The 17,750-nt window shown below is 59.1% G+C and overlaps 2 protein-coding genes across 2 annotated transcripts; both read left to right on the top strand.

Moving 5' to 3' along the window:
- The first annotated feature begins 3,273 nt into the window (after window positions 1-3,273).
- LOC112547190 (mast cell protease 1A-like) lies at window positions 3,274-9,596 on the top strand. The gene is made up of 7 exons (XM_075912236.1): window positions 3,274-3,439; window positions 4,154-4,258; window positions 5,812-5,863; window positions 6,477-6,611; window positions 7,365-7,500; window positions 8,386-8,631; window positions 8,832-9,596. The coding sequence occupies exons 2-7, from the start codon at window positions 4,183-4,185 to the stop codon at window positions 8,979-8,981; spliced, it is 795 nt and encodes a 264-aa protein (XP_075768351.1). The 5' UTR covers window positions 3,274-3,439; window positions 4,154-4,182; the 3' UTR covers window positions 8,982-9,596.
- Window positions 9,597-11,518: 1,922 nt separating this feature from the next.
- On the top strand, window positions 11,519-17,260 carry LOC142821352 (uncharacterized). Its single transcript, XM_075912247.1, has 8 exons — window positions 11,519-11,749; window positions 12,435-12,535; window positions 13,536-13,664; window positions 13,864-13,909; window positions 14,518-14,649; window positions 15,400-15,535; window positions 16,097-16,342; window positions 16,542-17,260. Exons 2-8 carry the CDS (start codon window positions 12,523-12,525, stop codon window positions 17,175-17,177), a joined length of 1,338 nt encoding a protein of 445 aa, XP_075768362.1. The 5' UTR covers window positions 11,519-11,749; window positions 12,435-12,522; the 3' UTR covers window positions 17,178-17,260.
- Window positions 17,261-17,750: the final 490 nt, after the last annotated feature.

A 17,750-nucleotide genomic window follows, 5' to 3' on the forward strand; every position in this document is an offset into this window, starting at 1 on the left:
TCTCGCGGAAGACCCCTCGGGTGGATAAAAAAGAGCTGCCGGTCGTATCGGAGCCCTCGGAGGCGGCGGAGGAAGGCTCGCGCCAAAGTGCCCCATGCTGGACTACCTGCACTAAAGAGGAGTCTCTGCAGGGCCTGGAGGCGGAAGGTCCAGACCTGGCTGCGCATGCAGACCAGGCCCTGGCCCCCCTCCTCCAGGGGGAGGGACAGGACCCCTGCAGAGACCCAGTGCCGTCCTGGCCAAAAGAACTCCAGAGCTGCCCTCTGGAGCTTGGCTAGAACCTCTGGGGCCGGGCGCAGGGTGTTGAGCCGGTGCCAGAGCATGGACAGGACCAGCTGATTTAGCACCAGCACTCTCCCGCGAAGGGAGAGACACCGGAGCAGTCCCGTCCATCTCCGCAGCCGCTCACCCACCCTGGCCTCCAAACCTTGCCAGTTTTCCCCCGGGGTGTATCCACCGCCCACTCCAAACACACCCGGTCCTGGACGCAGCCAGGCCAGCGGGAGGGGAACTCCAGGATGGGTGCACTAATCTGTTGCCAATCAAACATCAGTTCTGATCCTCCCCTGCCCCAGTCGCCAACCCCGCTGCATTTCGCTCAGCTCCCCTGCCCTTCTGCCTGCCCCATTGCTAGCCAGTAATAGTCAAGTTGCAAAAGATTTGCGTATTGACGTATCCACCCAGAGCTTTCCCCTCCAGAGCAGTATCTAGACCTGCCCAGGACAGGAGGGGACGGATCTTGTGGTCTGGGTTCAGTGATGTCATGCACAGTGAGGATCTGGGGGTGCGGGTGGCACCTGAACTCCAGGAGGCGGGAGGTTTCCCTGGGGCTGGGATGGGAACAATGGTTACGCAGAGGAGAAAAGCAACTTGTGCCATGACTTGTCCTGACTCCTGAGGCCGCTACATCTGGAAAACTGGGGAGGGGTTTGAAGCAATTCTAGCTGTAATCAGATCTAAGCTTCCAATTCGCATCCACCCATCCGGGCATGCATCCGTCCATCCCTGTACCTCTATCTACCCTATCCCACAAGGGATGCTTCTCAGAGTTCATGCAGGCTGTGACTGAAAACCAGGGCCAGTTCATGGACATCTAAGTGGGGTGATCAGGGAAGGTGTGTGACACAGGTGTGTTCTGTAACTCGCACGTGTTTCAGAAGCTGCACCCAGGGACTTTCCTCCTGACTGCACCAGCAAGGTGGGGGCCATGGACATGCCCAATGCCTGGTGGAGGAAGCAGCCCATCCCCTACAGCCATGGCTCGTGAAGCCCTAACCGGCCACTTCAACCCCTCTCAAGCGGTATTGAATGCCAGGCTGAACCAGCCCCAAATAGTTGTTGAGGGCACCTTTGGCTGCCTGACAGTGCGGTTCAGAGGCTTCCTCACTTGCCTGGACTTCAGGGAGCACAACCTCCCATGTGTGATGGCTACGTGCTGGGTCCTGCACAACATGTGTGAATGGAAGGGGGAGGCCTTCCTGCTTGGGTAGAGTCTGAGCACAAAGGCAGGGCCTATGAGCAGCTGCACACAACGGCCATCGGGCAGGCCCATCAGGGGGCCAGGCGCATCCAGGAGGCCCTGAGGGAGAGCTTCTCCCCGGGGGACCAGTGACACTCTCCAATGTCCTCTCGGGGCTTCTGCTTCACCCCTCACTGCCGTCCCTCCCCTTACGCCTCCCTTGCCCCTGCCCCCCTTTTCTGAAGAAAAAAGAAAAGGCACTTTTGTTCTGAAAACATTTTTGCTACAGGGTTAAAGAAACTGGGGTGAGGCTGGGGAAAGAACGCGAGAGAGGGGAGTAGAGAGGGTGGAAGAACGAGGGTGTTGAGAACCATGCAGGAAGGAGCTGGAAGGGAGAGGAAGGGGGAGGAGAGGCTCTGGGTTGGGGCTGGGAGGGATGCCGGGCTCTGTGGATCCCACCACCATGCGTGCGGGGGCCTCGGCAGGACGGGGAGGGGGTGGAGGGAGAAGCAGGAGAGGGAGAGGTAATGGGAGGAGGAACAACAGCTGGAGAGGGAGCAGATACTGGAGGGGGAGAGGGCAGCACGCTCTGCACAAGGGAGGGGAGATCATTGCACAAGCAGCTGCCCCAGCTCTCCCACCATAGCCAGAGCTCCTCCTGGACCCAGTCCTGCATGGTTTGGTGCAGTGCTCAGAGTACCCCCAGGTGCTGTCGCTGGGACTCAGCCACAGAGGTGAAGGCCATTGATGGCTATTAGCCAGGCTGGGTAAGGAATAGGGTCCCTAGCCTGTTTGTCAGAGTGTGGAGATGGATGACAGGAGAGGGATCACATGATGATTTCCTGCTCTGTTCACTTCCTCTGGGGCAACTGGCCTTCGTGTGTCAGAAGCCCCCTGAGAGGGACCCGTCTGACCTTTCAGCCTGTCTCCTTGGACACCCCAAAGTCACAACCCACCCAGTGACTCCTGCCTCCACCACGGCCCCAGGTCACCTGGTCCCCTGGCTCCGTGTTCCATCTCTTCAACTTAGTCCCAAATGGACTTTTGCTAAGTTTAGCTTCTGGCTGTTGGGTCTCGTCCTGCCTTAGCCCATGAGGGTGAAGAGACACCTGCCCTCAGAAACTCCCTCCCCCTGGAGGTCCCTACAGGCCAGTGCTGAGCCCCGGTTTTGCCCACAGTCATCTCGGGAGTTGTCCAACATACATCATGCCTAACATGCTAGTAACAACTCGGTCAATTCCGGTACTGGACAGTGAATTTGAAAGCATCTGTCTGAACACCCCCCCTGGATTCTTTCGCATTTTCCCACAAAATCCCTTTCTTGGATGGCAACATTGGGTAGAAGGACCCAAGTTTCATTTATATTAAAATTTACTATTTGGTCCACAAATTAGGTCGAACGTTCAAAGCACCAGTTTTGCCTCATTAACTGCCAGCTCCATGTCATCTGGTTTTAACCAGCATGATTTCAGCCTGGGCCTTAGACTATATCAAAGTCTTTTTTTAGATCAGACTAATCTACTCTCTATGTCTGGTTTCCTTGCATCTTTCCCATAATAAGAAAATCGAGCAGTTTACAACTAATTTCCTTTATACTAAAGGAAAACTGAAACTCACTGCTGTTAAGGGGCTGTAAGATATTTAGAAAAAACAGCGTTTATCATCGGCTGGTCTGTATGCCCAGCAGTGGTAAAGATCCAAAAACTCCCCCCCCCCCCGCTCTTTTCTTATGCATACCGTTAAACGTAAGTAATTACACAAAGCAAAACTGAAACTCACTGCTGTTCTCATGGGCTCCCAGAAACCCTTCCCGAAGGGGAATTCACGTTAGAACAGAGCCAGAGGGGAACAAGGAGCAGGAGTTTATTGAATCTTTCTTGGGCTGATCCTACCATGCTGAAGCAGGGATTTTCCTTTACTGAGCTTTGTGTGTGGTGAGACACAGCAGCCTGGGGAGCACCCCTCTGAGCGTGACCTGGGGTGAGTACTGGGGGGCACGGGGAGCAGTGGGGTGAGGCTGGGCATGGAAGCACCTACTCATGGGAAGAGCGTGGACACAAGGGGTGGGAGGATGAGAGGCTGGAAATGCAGGGAGGGAGTTTTGGGGGGCACCAGGATGGGTGGAGAGACAGTGGCACTAGGGGGAGGCCGAGGTGGATTGCACTGCAGTGGGACTCTGGGCCAGAGCAAGTACCCCCCCATTCCTTCTTCCTGGAGTCCCCAGAAATTCTACCAGGGGGTGGGGTCAAGGCACAGGGATGGCCCCTCTCTGCTGGGTGCCTCTGGGACTCAGACGGGGCTCTGTGTGTGTACTCCACACTCCCACCCTGCTCCTAAGCAGGAGCCTGGGTGGCTGGAGTGGGTTTGGGCACAGGGGAGCCCCAATTGCCAGGTGCTGCTGGGTATAGTTGCTGGACAATCCACCCTCGGGAGAGGGGGGAGGTGGCGAGGGGCTTTGCTTGGCTCAGAGGGGGAGGAAGCAGAGAGCAGGTTGGGGGGTGGCAGAGAAGAGGGGGTAGAGTTGCAGGAAAACTACATGTGTTAGTGGATGGGGCAGACCGGCGGGGGAGGGTGATGCTAGCCCAGGCAGCAGGCCGGGAGGAGGGGGGGGGGGGGATTGTGTCTTGGGCAGGGAGGGACACAGAGTTTCGGGGGGGGGGGTCCATAGCTCAGTCTGTCTTGGGGCATTTCCAGATTCCCAGCCCACGGTCCAGACAGTTACCATGGAGAATGTATTTGGCAGCCACCTCTCTGCCCTGGGAGCCTGGGCTAGGAGCTGGAACCTGATAAGGAATCCAGGTGAGTGATGCCCCCTTCTCAAGTCCGGTATCTGCACCACCTACGGCTCCACCAGCTGGGCGGCTTCTGTTCCCCACCCTCTAGGGGAATGTCTGTCCTGGGCTTTGTGGCCCGGCACTAGGAACCCAAAACCAGTTCTCCGTCCCCTTCTTGCTGCTCTGAGACACGACCTGGTTAGAAAGGGGGGAATGGAGCCAAGCCTGCGCCCGCGTTCTCCACCAATAGGATGCTGGTGCTGGAGATGCGCCTGGCACCAGGTGTGCTGGGCCCCAGGCAGGTCCCTCATGCTCAGGTGAGGTTGCCCCATCCCGGAGGGACTTGCCCATGGGGCTCTTTCCTCCAAGGAGATATTGTCTCTCCCCTCCCCACTCCACCAGCCAGCCTGTAGCCAGCCATGCAGCAGGAGAGCTAGGAGTGGACATTTCAGCGGGTGGCTAATGATGAGATGACAGAGGGGAGGGGGCAGACAGGATCCTTCTACCTGACCCGCCCTAGCCCACCTTTATTGCTCAGCAGGCACCAGAAGATGAAGCCACGCAGGCTGAGGGGAGCCCCCCAGGGCTGGGGGGAGCCCTACAGGGACTTGGTCTCCACCCACCCCTCCAGAGTAACCAGTGTTCAACCAAAACACGTGGCTCGTACATGTTAGAGCAGCCGGGGAAGCCGCTCCCATATTCTGGGAACCATGGCCAATGGGAGCTGCAGGGGTGCAGCTAGTGGGGAACTGAGGTGCAGCCTACCAGCCCCCAAATCTGAGTCCTACCCTCGGCCCTAACCTCCTGCCCCAGCTCTGATCCCCCTCCTGCCTTCTGAACTCCTGCGTTTCAGTCCTGGTTCCTCTCCTAAACTCCTGATCCTCAGCTTCATCCTAGTCAGAGCCTTCCCTCCCACAAACACCAGGCCCCCCACCATGTGTCCCCTTCCCACCCTCTGAACCCCTCGATCCCAGCCCATAGCACCTTGTTACACCCCAAAATCCACATTCCCAGTTGGCACTCCCAGCCAGAGCCTTCCACTCCTGCCTGGGTGCTGGGCAGGTCTGGGTCAATGGACTGTTAGTGACCCCACCACCCAGCTGACCACACCTCTCTGCCCTGCTGGCACCTCGGTGGATTGTGGTTTTAGAGGAGCTTTCTGGGGAGATTCAGCCAGGCCCTTTTTAAACATTTCCCGGCCGTGCTGCTGATCCGTTCTCCTGACTCTCTGATCATGCCCAGCGAGAAGTTAGCATCCCGATGGATACGCAGCTCCCTGTGTGGTGGAGAGCTGGGGAGGAAGGACAGCAGAAGAGCCCAGCAGAGAAGGACCCAGTGGCACCAAATATCTTCAGAAAAGCTACCTCTGCTCCCATTTGGGTGGGGCTGGGTGCTAGGAGGTGGGCCTTTGCCCTCCCAGGTTCTCCTGTGTCGAAAACCTGCCCCCCACCTGTCGTCAGCCTGATGCTGAGGTTTCTGAGGGTCCCTGCTAGCTCTGATTGGCCCACAACTGGAGAGCTTGCTGCTGGCTCTATCAATCCCCCAGGGCTCAGACACAAAGCCTGCTGATTTCCCTAGGTACTGATGCTGATCCTGGACCTGATGCAGAGACTCGCCAGCGTTTGGGCTGGTGAGTATGCACGGAAAGCGGGGAACTCTCTGGGCTGGCTACAAATCCCGGCTCCTCCCCAGAGTCAGAGGCTTCTGCCGGGATGATGGCTGTTTCCCAGGACTCCACTACGGGATGGTGTGGAAGTGGGGGTGAGGGAACTTGCAATGCAGGATCCCTGTTTCAGGAGACTGGCAGTGGGCAGCCACCCTGAGCATGGGGACACAGCTTGCTTTTCCTGTTCCCCTGACTACCAGGGAGAAAGGGGAAAGGGGCAGATTTCCAGAGCCAGGGGAGGGGCAGAGAAGCCCTCGCTGAGCGGGAGATAAAGTCCTCCTGGCCCAATGTGGCATGAGGGGGACACACAAGGCCACAAAATCAGGACAATGTTTAGATCTCGCTGGGGGCTTTTGACATCACTTCCCCCGCTGCAAGCTCAAAGCTGTACATTCAGTCCTAAGCCCCATGGGGGACCTGGTGTGGGGCAGAGAGGAGCAGGGGGTGGGGATCCAGGCCCAGGAATCCCCCTGGGGGAACATCATGATGAGGGGGTGGTGAGATGAGGCGGTGGAGCTCCTGTACAGATGGGACCCTGTATATGAACCTGGTCTCCCCCTGAATGTGGGATCACTAGGAGGTGTGAAGCGCGGCCCCACTCCCGACCCTACATGGCCTGTCTGGAACGACCATGTGGAGCCAGTTACACGCGCTGCGGCGGGTTCCTGGTGGCGGAGAACTTTGTGCTGACGGCGGCTCACTGCCAGGACGAGTAAGTGCCTCTGGGCTGGGATATGGGGCAGGTGGGATCAGCGGGAGAGATGTTGCTGGGAGTTTTAGTGCTTGTGTGAGGGTCGGGGAAGGGCGTGGCCAGGCTGGGGGAGCAGAGCCCAGGTGTCTGACTTACTCTGGGGTTGTTGGTGAGTCTCTAGGGGCTTCTGCAACCCACGGCTCAGCCCCAGCACACGGTTAATCAATGGGGCTGCAGGCAGGGAGCCAAGCTACGGTCTGGCCCCTTACCCAGCGTGGGGCAGGGAGGGGTCACAGCCCCAGAGCAGCTCTACAGGGCACTGGGCTGGGGGCTGGGTATGGACCCGTGTGTGTGTCTCTCCCAGCTGGATCCAGAGACGCAGGGGGACTGAGACCCAGGGGCCATGGGGCAGCGGGGAGGGAAGCTCAGGGCAGCAGCACAAGGGGCTGGTGCTGAGAGAAGTTGGGATCCCAACCGCACTGGGCAGGGGCTTTGTGCTTCTGCTGCCCCCCAAAGAGAAAAATTCCTCATGCCTCCTCCCCCCTCCTGAGCCAGCCAGACCCAGGCCCTGCCCAGGCCGCAGCTCACACAGCCCCCAAGAGGCATAAATCTTCCTCCATGTCAGAGGTTGAGTCTGAGATCTCGGCCTGAGGTTCCCAGGCTGCCCTGTGCCCCCCACGTCGCTGTGCAAGAGTGGGAACCTCGTGTGCTCATCCCCCTCGGCACGTCCCATCCTGCCCCCAACGGCCCATGCGTAGCTCTTGGCCTTCACAGCGAGATCACGGTCGTCCTTGGAGCCCACAACTTCAGTCGAAAGGAACCGAGCCAACAACGCATCCGCGTGCGCCGGCAGATCCCCCACCCGCAGTACGACAGGAAGACCTTAAAAAATGACATCATGCTGCTGCAGGTACCGCCCCCATCCCATCCCCCACCCCCAGTGACCTCACACTGCTGCAGGTACCACCCCATCCCATCCCCCACCCCCAGTGACCTCACACTGCTGCAGGTACCACCCCATCCCATCCCCCACCCCCAGTGACCTCACACTGCTGCAGGTACCACCCCATCCCATCCTCCACCCCCAGTGACCTCACACTGCTGCAGGTACCACCCCCATCCCATCCCCCACCCCCAGTAACCTCACACTGATGCAGGTACGGCCCCATCCCATCCCCCACCCCCAGTGACCTCACACTGCTTCAGGTACAGCGCCCATCCCCCACCCCCAGTGACCTCACACTGCTGCAGGTACCATCCCATCCCATCCCCCACCCCCAGTGACCTCACACTGCTGCAGGTACCACCCCATCCCATCCCCCACCCCCAGTGATCTCACACTGCTGCAGGTACCGCCCCCATCCCATCCCCCACCCCCAGTGACCTCACACTGCTGCAGGTACCACCCCACCCCATCCCCCACCCCCAATGACCTCACACTGATGCAGGTACCGCCCCATCCCATCCCCCACCCCCAGTGACCTCACACTGCTGCAGGTACCACCCCATCCCATCCCCCACCCCCAGTGACCTCACACTGCTGCAGGTACTGCCCCCATCCCATCCCCCACCCCCAGTGACCTCACACTGCTGCAGGTACCACCCCCATCCCATCCCCCACCCCCAGTGACCTCACACTGCTGCAGGTACCACCCCGATACCCTCCCTCTTCCATAGTGTGTTCTTTATCCCATCTAGAAGCAAATGTCTTTGGGGGGTTTTGCTGGGGAAGACATTCATCCCTTTTCCCTTCAGTGCAACCCTGAGATTGATGTTCACCCTTCCTGTGCGACAGCTGGAGAAGCCTGCAGAGCTCAATGGATTTGTGAAAACCATCCCCCTGCCTGAGACCGGTGAAAGGGTGGAGCCCGGGACAGCGTGCAGTGTGGCCGGCTGGGGCCTCACTTTTGCTGCTGCCAACGTGCTGCAGGAGGTGGACGTGGAGGTTGTGGAGGATGGCAAGTGCTTGAAGTACGATTACTACGACCGGGCGACCATGCTGTGTGCGGAGCACCCACAGAAATGCGGAGATATTGTACCGGTAAGTCTGCCCCTGGCTTGAAGGTCTTGTTGCATCTCCGCTCTGAGGCAGTGTGTCAGTGATCGGGCTGAGACAAGCAGGCTGGGCTTGTGAGGGGGCCAAGGAGGGGCTGGGGGGAATCGTGGTGTCCTGGATCCTGTCTGCAGCGGGGAAACGACTCACTGAGCCATTTTCCATCCATGTCCTGGTTTGTTCTGCAGGGCGACTCCGGCGGCCCCCTGGTGTGCGATGGAAAAGCCCAGGGCATCGTCTCCCGGCTATCAATAAGTGGGATCATCCCTGGCATGTACACCAGAGTCTCCGCTTTTATCAGTTGGATCCAGGATGAAATGAGTCAGCTTCAGCCCTGAGTCCCCCCAGGGGTCACTGCACAGCCCGGCTCTGCCTCGCTCCTGTGCCTTGGAGAGTGCCAGGTGTCAGGCTTCATCGGCAATGGAGCTCAATGCCCCACATCCCAGCCTGAGTTTCCTCCCCCTTGCAAGCTGCAGTCCCCTCCCCCAGCCACTCTTCTGTTCTGGTCGTGCCCAACGCATCAGGAGACTAAAGATCCAGGTTCAGGGCTCGGTTCTGCCCCTTGGCTAGGGAGCAGCTGGACCATGTTCGTGAGGAGCCAAACCCTGGTGTGGACCCGGCAGGTTGCTGCTCTCCCCGGTGTGAGCCGGGCGAGTTACGGATTGTGTGAGATCCTTCCCGTAATGTCCACCTGCACATCCCCGCTGGAACCGCCCCCGGCCCTGCCCTCTCTTGGCCTTCCCTCCATGCTGGCCCCTGGAGCATCCACCACTCACTCCAAACACACCCGGTCCGGGACGCAGCCAGTCCAGCTGGAGAGAACTCTGGGACATCTGTTCTGATCTGCTGCCGATCAAACATCAGCCCTGATCCTCTACTGCCCCAGTCCCCTGCCCGGCTGCATTTCGCTCAGCTCCCTTGCTCTGCTACTTACTCCACAGCCAGCCAGTAATAAAGGCAAGTTGCAAAAGATCCAGACATTGATGCATCCAACTTTGCCCACCAGAGCAGCGGCTGGACCTGCCCATGCCAGGAGCGGACAGGGAGGCTGGGCTGGTGGTTAATGCTCTTGGGTGGGTGCTAAGACTCCTGGGTTCAGTGATGTTATCCACAGTGAGGATCTGTGGGTGTAGGTGGGACCTGAACCCCTCGAAGTGGGAGGTTTCCCCATTGGCTGGAAGGGGCACGGAAGTTACTCAGAGGAGAAAAGGAAATTGTGCCGTGACTTGTCCTTAGTCCTGAGGCCTCTGCGTCTGGAAAAATGGGGAGGGGTTTGAAGAAGTTCTAGCTGCAGCCAGATCTAATCTTCCAATTCCCACCCACCCGTCCGTCCATGCAGCCTTCCATCCCTAAACCTCTATCTACCCTATCTCACAAGGAATGCTTCTTGGTGGTCTTGCAGGCCGTGACTGACCACCAGGGCCAGTTCATGAACATCTCAGTAGGATGGTTGGGGAAGGTGTGTGACACAGGTGTGATCTGTAACTCATGCATGTTCCAGAAGCTGCACCTGGGGACTTTCTTCCCTGATGGCACCAGCAGGTTGGGGTCCGTGAACATGCCCATCTGCCGGGTTGAAGAAGCGGCCCATCCCCTACAGCTATGGCTCATGAAGTCCTACACCGGCCACCTCATCCCCTCTTGAGCAGTGTTCAATGCCAGGCTGAGCCGGACACACATAGTTGTTGAACGCACCTTTGGACGCTTAAAGGCGCAGTTCAGATGCCTCCTCACCTGCCTGGACTTCAGGGAGCACAACCTCCCGTGTGTGATGGCTACGTGCTGGGTATTGCACAACATGTGTGAAGGGAACGGGGAGGCCTTCCTGCCAGGGTAGAGGCTGAGCACAAAGGCAGGGCCTATAAGCAGGTGCTATATGCATCCAGGAGGCCCTGAGGGAGAGCTTCTCCCCGGGGTACCAGTGATTCTCTCCCCGTCCTCTGGGGGCTCCAGCTTCACCCCTCACTGCCGACCCAGCCCTTATGCCTCCCTTCCCCCCGCCCTCTTTTCTTGATGAAAAAAGAAAGGGCACTTTTCTTCTGAAAACCTTCTGCATTTTTACTCTGGGGTCAACAAAACTGAGGCGAGGCTGGGAGAAGGGAGGAGAGAGGGTGGAAGAAGGAGGGTGCTGAGAACCTTGAGGGAGGGAGGAAGGAGCTGGAAGGGAGAGGAAGGGGGAGGAGAGGCTCAGGGTTGGGTCTGGGAGGGGCGCTGGACTCTGTGGATCCCACCACCATGGCTGTGGAAGCCTCGGCAGGATGCGGAGGGTGGGGAGGGAGAAGCGGGAGGGGGAGAGGGAGTGGGAGGAGGAGCGACAGCTGGAGAGGGAGCAGAGTTTGGAGGGGGAGGAGGCAGCACGCTCTGCACAAGGGAGGGGAGATCAGTGCACAGGGAGGGGCCCTGCACTAGCAGCTCCCCCCAGCTCTCCCACCGCAGCCGGAGCTCCTCCTGGCCCATACCTGCAGGGTTTGGTGCAGCACTCAGAGTACCCCCAGGTGCTGTCGCTGGGACTTGGCCATGGGACGCGGGGGCCCTAGGAAATGTGGGGTGCGGCAGGCCATCCCAGGTGGTGCAGTCCCCCTCCCTCCGACAGCTGGTCCATCTATACAGAACACAGAGAGACGGTCAGTCGTCCCAGGGGACACGGTGCCCGAAGCCCAGCCCCATTCAGCGTCCAAGCTCATGGGACACACCTCCTTGTGCATAGCACTGTCCGTTAACCTGGTATTTGTATTCAGATGCCAGCTTCATTTTCAGTTTCGATGAGCCTAGACCACATCCCTTTCTCGGAAAAGGGGTGTCGTTTAGACAGACTGTCGCTGTGTCTCCTATTCCCGCCTGGTACAAAGTCCTGTCTCTCCAGCTAGTCCCTCTCAAACATCACAGCTGTGGAATAAGTGGCTGGGGCTGTTCTGCTGGGTTCACGGAAACCCTCCCCTAAGGGGAACTCACGTTAGAACAGAGACAGCTGGGAACAAGGAGCAGGAGTTTATTAAAACTTTACTGGGCTGTTCCTGCCCCACGGAAGAAGGGATTTTCCTTTACTGAGCTTTGTGTGTGGTGAGACACGGCAGCCTGGGGAGCACCCCCCTGAGCGTGACCTGGGGTGAGTACTGGGGGGCATGGGGAGCAGTGGGGTGAGGCTGGGAATGGGGGAACCTACTCATGGGAAGAGCATAGACACAAGGGGTGGGGAGATAAGAGGCTGGAAATGCAGGGAGGGAGTTTTGGGGGGCACCAGGATGGGAGGACAGAGAGTGGCACTAGGAGGAGGCAGAAGTGGTTTGCAGTGCAGTGGGACCCTGGGCTGGAGCAAGTGGGGTCCCCTCCACTTTCTTTCTGCCTGGAGTCCCCAGAAATTCTGCCAGGGAGTGGGGTCAGAGCACAGGGGCCGGCCCCTCTTTGCTGGGTGCCTCTGGTTCTCAGAGGAGATCTGGATGAGCCCCCCACACGCCCTGGTCCCAACCATGAGCAGGGGTGGCTGGAGTGGTTTGGGGAACAGGGGAGCCCCAATTGCCAAGTGCTGCTGGGGATTAGTGCCGGTGGCCAAATGGAAAATCCACCCTTGTGGGAGGGGGACGTGGCAAGGGGCTTTGCTTTGCTCAGAGAGGGAGGAAACAGAGAGCAGGCTGGGGGGGCAGAGAGGAGGGGGCAGTGTTGCAAGACGGCCACATGGGTTACTGGATGGAGCAGACTGGTGGGGGAAGGGCGATGCTACCCCAGGGAGCAGGCAGACGGGACACAAAGTTTCGGGGGGCTCCATAGCTCAGTCTGTCTTGGGGCATTTCCAGATTCCCAGCCCAGAGCCAGGCTGTTACCACAGTGATAGCAGTGGGCCTCATCGCTGCCTTGGGAGTCGGGTCCCTGGGCTGGTACCTGATGAGGAAGGCAGGTGAGTGATGCCCCCTTCTTGTGTCTGGTATCTGCACCGCCTATGGCTCCACCAGCTGGGCGGCTCCTGTTCCCCACCCTCTGGGGGAATGTCTGCCCTGGGCTTTGTGGCCGCCCACCAGGAACCCCAAACCAGTTCCCCATCCCCTGCTCACTGCTCTGAGACACGACTGGGTTAGGAAGGGGGGAACTGAACCAAGCCTGCGCCCGCGTTCTCCACCAATAGGATGCTGGCGCTGAAGATGCTCCTGGCACCAGGTGTGCTGGGCTCCAGGCAGGTCCCTCATGCTCAGGTGAGGATGCCCCATCCCAGAGGGACTTTCCCATGGGGCTCTTTCCTCCAAGGAGATATTGTCTTCTGGCCCCCCACTCCCTCCAGCCAGGCAGTAGCCAGCCATGCAGCGGCGGAGCTAGGAGAGGAAATTTGGGCAGGTGGTTAATGCTGCGGTGTCAGAGGGGAGGGGGCAGACAGGATCCCCCTACCTGACCTTTTCTAGTCCACCCTTATTGTTCAGCAGGCACAAGAAATGAAGCCACGCAAGCTGAGGGGAGCACCCATGGGCTGGGGGGAGCCCTAATGGGGCTTGATCTCCACCCTTCCCTCGAGAGTGAACAGTTCTCCGGTGTTCGACCAAAACATGTGGCCAGCCTCACCCCAGTCAGAGCCATCCCTCCCACAAACACGAGGCCCCCCACCCCACCCCCACTTCCTACCCTCTGAACCCCTCAATCCCAGCCCAGAGCACCTTGCTACACCCCAATTCCTCCTTCCCAGTTTGCACCCCCAACCACAGCCCTCAACCCCTGCCCGGGTGCTGGGCCGATCTGGATTAATGGAGTGATACTAACCCCACCACCCAGCCACCCACACCTCTCTCCTGCTGGCACCTCGGTGGGTTGTGGTTTTAGGGGCGTGTTGAGAGGAGATTCGGTCAGGCCCTTAATAAACATTTCCCAGCCGTGCTGCTGATCGGTTCTCCTGACTCTCCGGACATGCCCAGTGAAGAGGCGGCGTCCCAGTAGAGACGCACCCCCCTGTCCGGAGGAGAGTCGGGGAGGAGGGACAGCAGAGACACAGCCGCAGAGCCCAGCAGAGAAGGACCCAGCGGCACCAAAGATCTTCAGAAAAGGTACCTCTGCTCCCATTTGGGTGGGGAAGCGTGGTGAGGGGGGCCTTTGCCCAACCAGGCTCTCCTGTGTCTAAATCCTGGCCCTCACCTGTCAGCAGCCTGATGCTGAGGTTTCTGAGGGTCCCTACAAGGTCTGATTGGCCCATCACCAGAGATTTTGCTCCTGGCTCTATAAATCCCTTTGTGCTGATTTCCCTAGATACTGATGCTGGTCCTGGTCGTGATGCTGCTAAGCGCCGGGGCCGGTGAGTACGCAGGGACGGGGTCCCATGGGGATCTTAGAGGGGAGCTCTCCGGGCTGACTGCACATCCCGGCACTTGCCCATTGTGAGAGGCTTCTGCCGGGATGATGGCTGGTTCCCCGGACCCAGCTAGGGGATGGTGCGGAGTTGCGGGTGAGGGAACCTGCAATGGAGGAGCCCTGTTTCTGGAGAGGGAGGGCAGCCCCCGCGCATATGAGGACACACCTTGCTTTTCCTGTTCCCATGACCACCAGGGAGAAAGGGGAAAGTGGCAGATTTCCAGAGCCAGGGGAGAGGCACAGAAGCTGTCGCTGAGCTGGAGATAAAGTCCTCCTGGCCTAGTATGGCATGAGGTGAACACCCAAGGCCACGAATTCAGGACAATGTTTAGCTCTCACTTCTGCCCCCTGCAAGATCACAGCTGTATATCCAATTCTCAGCCCAATAGGGGGCCCTGTGTGGGGCAGAGTGAAGCAGGGGGCAGGGATCCAGGCCCAGGGATCCTGAAGGGAGAGCATCATGCTAGGGGGCATGAGGTGAGGCTGTGCAGCTCCCATAGGGATGGGACCTTGTGTATGAACCTGGTCTCCCCCTGAATATGGGATCACTAGGAGGTGTAAAGCCCGGCCCCACTCCCGGCCCTACATGGCCTATCTGGAAATAAAACGTGGAGAATACCGTTACTGCAGCGGGTTCCTGGTGGCGGAGAACTTTGTGCTGACGGCTGCTCACTGCCAGGAAGGGTAAGTGCCTCTGGGCTGGGCCCTGGGGGTGGGTGGGATGAGCGTGAGAGGGGGAGCCAGGAGCTCTAGTGCTGGTGTATGGGGCAGGGGGTGGCCAGGCTGGGGGAGCAGAGCCCAAGGGTCTCACATGCTCACGGGGTTTCAGCGAGTCTCTAGGGGCCAGTGCAACTCACGGCCCAGCCCCAGCGCTGGGTAAATCAATAGGGCTGTGGGCAGTGAACTCAGCTGGGGTCTGGCCCCTTGCTCAGCATGGGGCAGGGAGGGTACACAGCCCCAGGGCAGCTCTGCAGCACGCTGGGCTGGGGCCTGGGCATGGACCCATCTGTGTGGATCTGGCAAGGAGATACACAGAGTGCAGGGGGACTGAGACCCAGTGGCTATGGGGACAACGGGGAGAAAAGCTCAGGGCAGCAGCACAAGGGGCTGGTGCTGAGAGAAGTTGGGATGCCACCCCACTGGGCAGGGGCTTTGTGCTTCTGCTGCCCCCCGAAGAGAAACACTCCTGGCACCCCTCCCCCCTCCTGAGCCAGCCAGACCCAGGCCCTGCCCAGACAGGAGCTCACATGGCTCTCAAGTGGCATGGATCTTCCTCCATGTCAGAGGTTGAGTCTGAGATCTCGGTCTGAGAACCCCCAGGCTGCCCTGTGCCCCCCAGGTCGCTGTGCAAAAGTGGGAACCTCGTGTGCTCATCCCCCAACGCACGTCCAATCCTGCCCCCAACGGCCCATGCGTAGCTCTTGGTTTTTACAGCAAGATCACGGTGATCCTTGGAGCCCACAACGTCACAAAACAGGAAAAGAGCCAACAACGTATCTGCGTGCGTCGGAAGATTCCCCACCCGCAGTACAACAGGGATACCTTAAACAATGATATCATGCTGCTGGAGGTACCACCCCATCCCATCCCCCCACCCCCAGTGACCTCACACTGCTGCAGGTACCACCCCCATCCCATCCCCCACCCCCAGTGACCTCACACTGCTGCAGGTACCACCCCCATCCCATCCCCCACCCCCAGTGACCTCACACTGCTGCAGGTACCGCCCCCATCCCATCCCCCACCCCCAGTGACCTCACACTGCTGCAGGTACCGCCCCCATCCCATCCCCCACCCCCAGTGACCTCACACTGCTGCAGGTACCGCCCCCATCCCATCCCCCACCCCCAGTGACCTCACACTGCTGCAGGTACCGTCCCCATCCCATCCCCCACCCCCAGTGACCCCTCACTGCTGCAGGTACCACCCCCATCCCATCCCCCACCCCCAGTGACCCCTCACTGCTGCAGGTATCACCCCCATCCCATCCCATCCCCCCGACCCGCATGTTCTTTATCCCTTCAACATGCTTGAGAAGAAATGTCTTTTGTAGGTTTTGCTGGGGGTGATGTTCATCCCTTTTCCCTTTAGTGGAACCCTGAGATTCATGTTCACCCTTCTCGTGTGACAGCTGGAGAAGCCTGCCGAACTGAATGACCATGTAAAAACCATCCCCCTGCCTGAGCCCGGTGAAGGGGTGGAGCCCGGGACAGCGTGCAGTGTCGCTGGCTGGGGTCGCACTATTGCTGCGGCCAACGTGCTGCAGGAGGTGGATGTGGAGGTGCTGGAGGATGACAATTGTTTGAAGTATGATTACTATGACCCGGCGACCATGCTGAGTGCGAGGCACCCACAGAACTGCGGAGATACTGCAAAGGTAAGTCTGCCCCTGGCTTGAAGTGTTTAGTGCATCACCACTCCGAGGGAGTGTGTCAGTGATTGGGCTGAGACAAGTGGGCTGGGCTTGTGAGGGGCCAAGGAGGGACTGGGTGGCATCGGGGTGTCACTGAGCCAGTCAGAAGTGGAGAAACAACTCCCTGAGCCGTTTTCCATCTGTGGTCTGGTTTGCTCTGCAGGGCGACTCCGGCGGCCCCCTGGTGTGCGATGGAAAAGCCCAGGGCATCGTCTCCCGGGTATCAATAGATGGGATTACCCCTGGCACGTACATGAGAGTCTCCGCCTTCATCGGTTGGATCCGGAATCAAATGGGTTGGCCGCAGCCTGAGCGTTCCCAGGGGTCACTGCACAGCCCGGCTCTGCCTCGCTCCTGTGCCTTGGATACTCCCAGACATCAGGCCTGCTTGTTAGAGGGGCTGAATGCCCCACAGCCCAGCTTGAGTTTCCCCGCTCTTGCAAGCTGCAGTCCCCTCCCACAGCTATTCTTCTATTCTTGTCACACCGAACCCATTAGCACTGAGGCAGGAGACTTAAGATCCAGGTACAGGGCAGCCCCTTGGCTAGGGAATGGCTGGGTTGTTGCTCTTCCCAGTGTGAGGGCCGGCTTATGGGAGATCCTTCCCGTAACATCCACCTGCATATCCCTGCTGGAGACACCCCTGGCCCTGCCCTCTGTGGGCCTTCCCCACCCGCTGGCCCCCTGGAGCATCCACCACCCCTATCAAACACACCCGGTCCCAGAGGCGGCCAACCCGGCAGGAGGGGAACTCCGGGATGAGTGTGCTGATCTGCTGCCCATCAAACATCAGTTCTGATCTTCTGCTGCCCAGCTCCCCTGCCCTACTGCATATCACTCAGTTCCCCAGCCCTGTTCTCTGCTCCATAGTTAGCTCGTAATAAAGTCAAGTTGCAAAAGATTCGGGTCCTGACACATTCACACAAGACATCTGGGTTCAGTGATGTCATGCACAGTGAGGATCTGGGGGTGGGAGTGGGACCTGAACCCCTCGAGGTGGGAGGTTTCACCGGGGCTGGGACGGGCACAAAGGTCACTCAGAGGAGAGAAGCAACTGGTGCCGTTGCTTGTCCTGACTCGCGAGGCCACTACGGCTGGAAAATTGGGGACGGGTTTGAAGTAGTTCTAGCTGCAACCGGATCTAATCTTCCCATTCCCACCCACCCATCTGTCCATGCATCCTTCCCTGTACCTCTATCTACCCTGTCTCACAATGGATGCTTCTTGGTGGTCTTGCAGGCTGTGACTGACCACCGGGGCCAGTTCACGAACATCTAAGTAGGGTGGTCGGGGAAGGCGTGTGACACAGGTGTGATCCGTTACTCTTGCGTGTTCCAGAAGCTGCACCCAGGGACTTCCTTCCCTGACTGCA

Source organism: Pelodiscus sinensis, chromosome 30 (genome assembly GCF_049634645.1).
Source record: "Pelodiscus sinensis isolate JC-2024 chromosome 30, ASM4963464v1, whole genome shotgun sequence".
Taxonomy (NCBI): Eukaryota; Metazoa; Chordata; order Testudines; family Trionychidae; genus Pelodiscus; species Pelodiscus sinensis.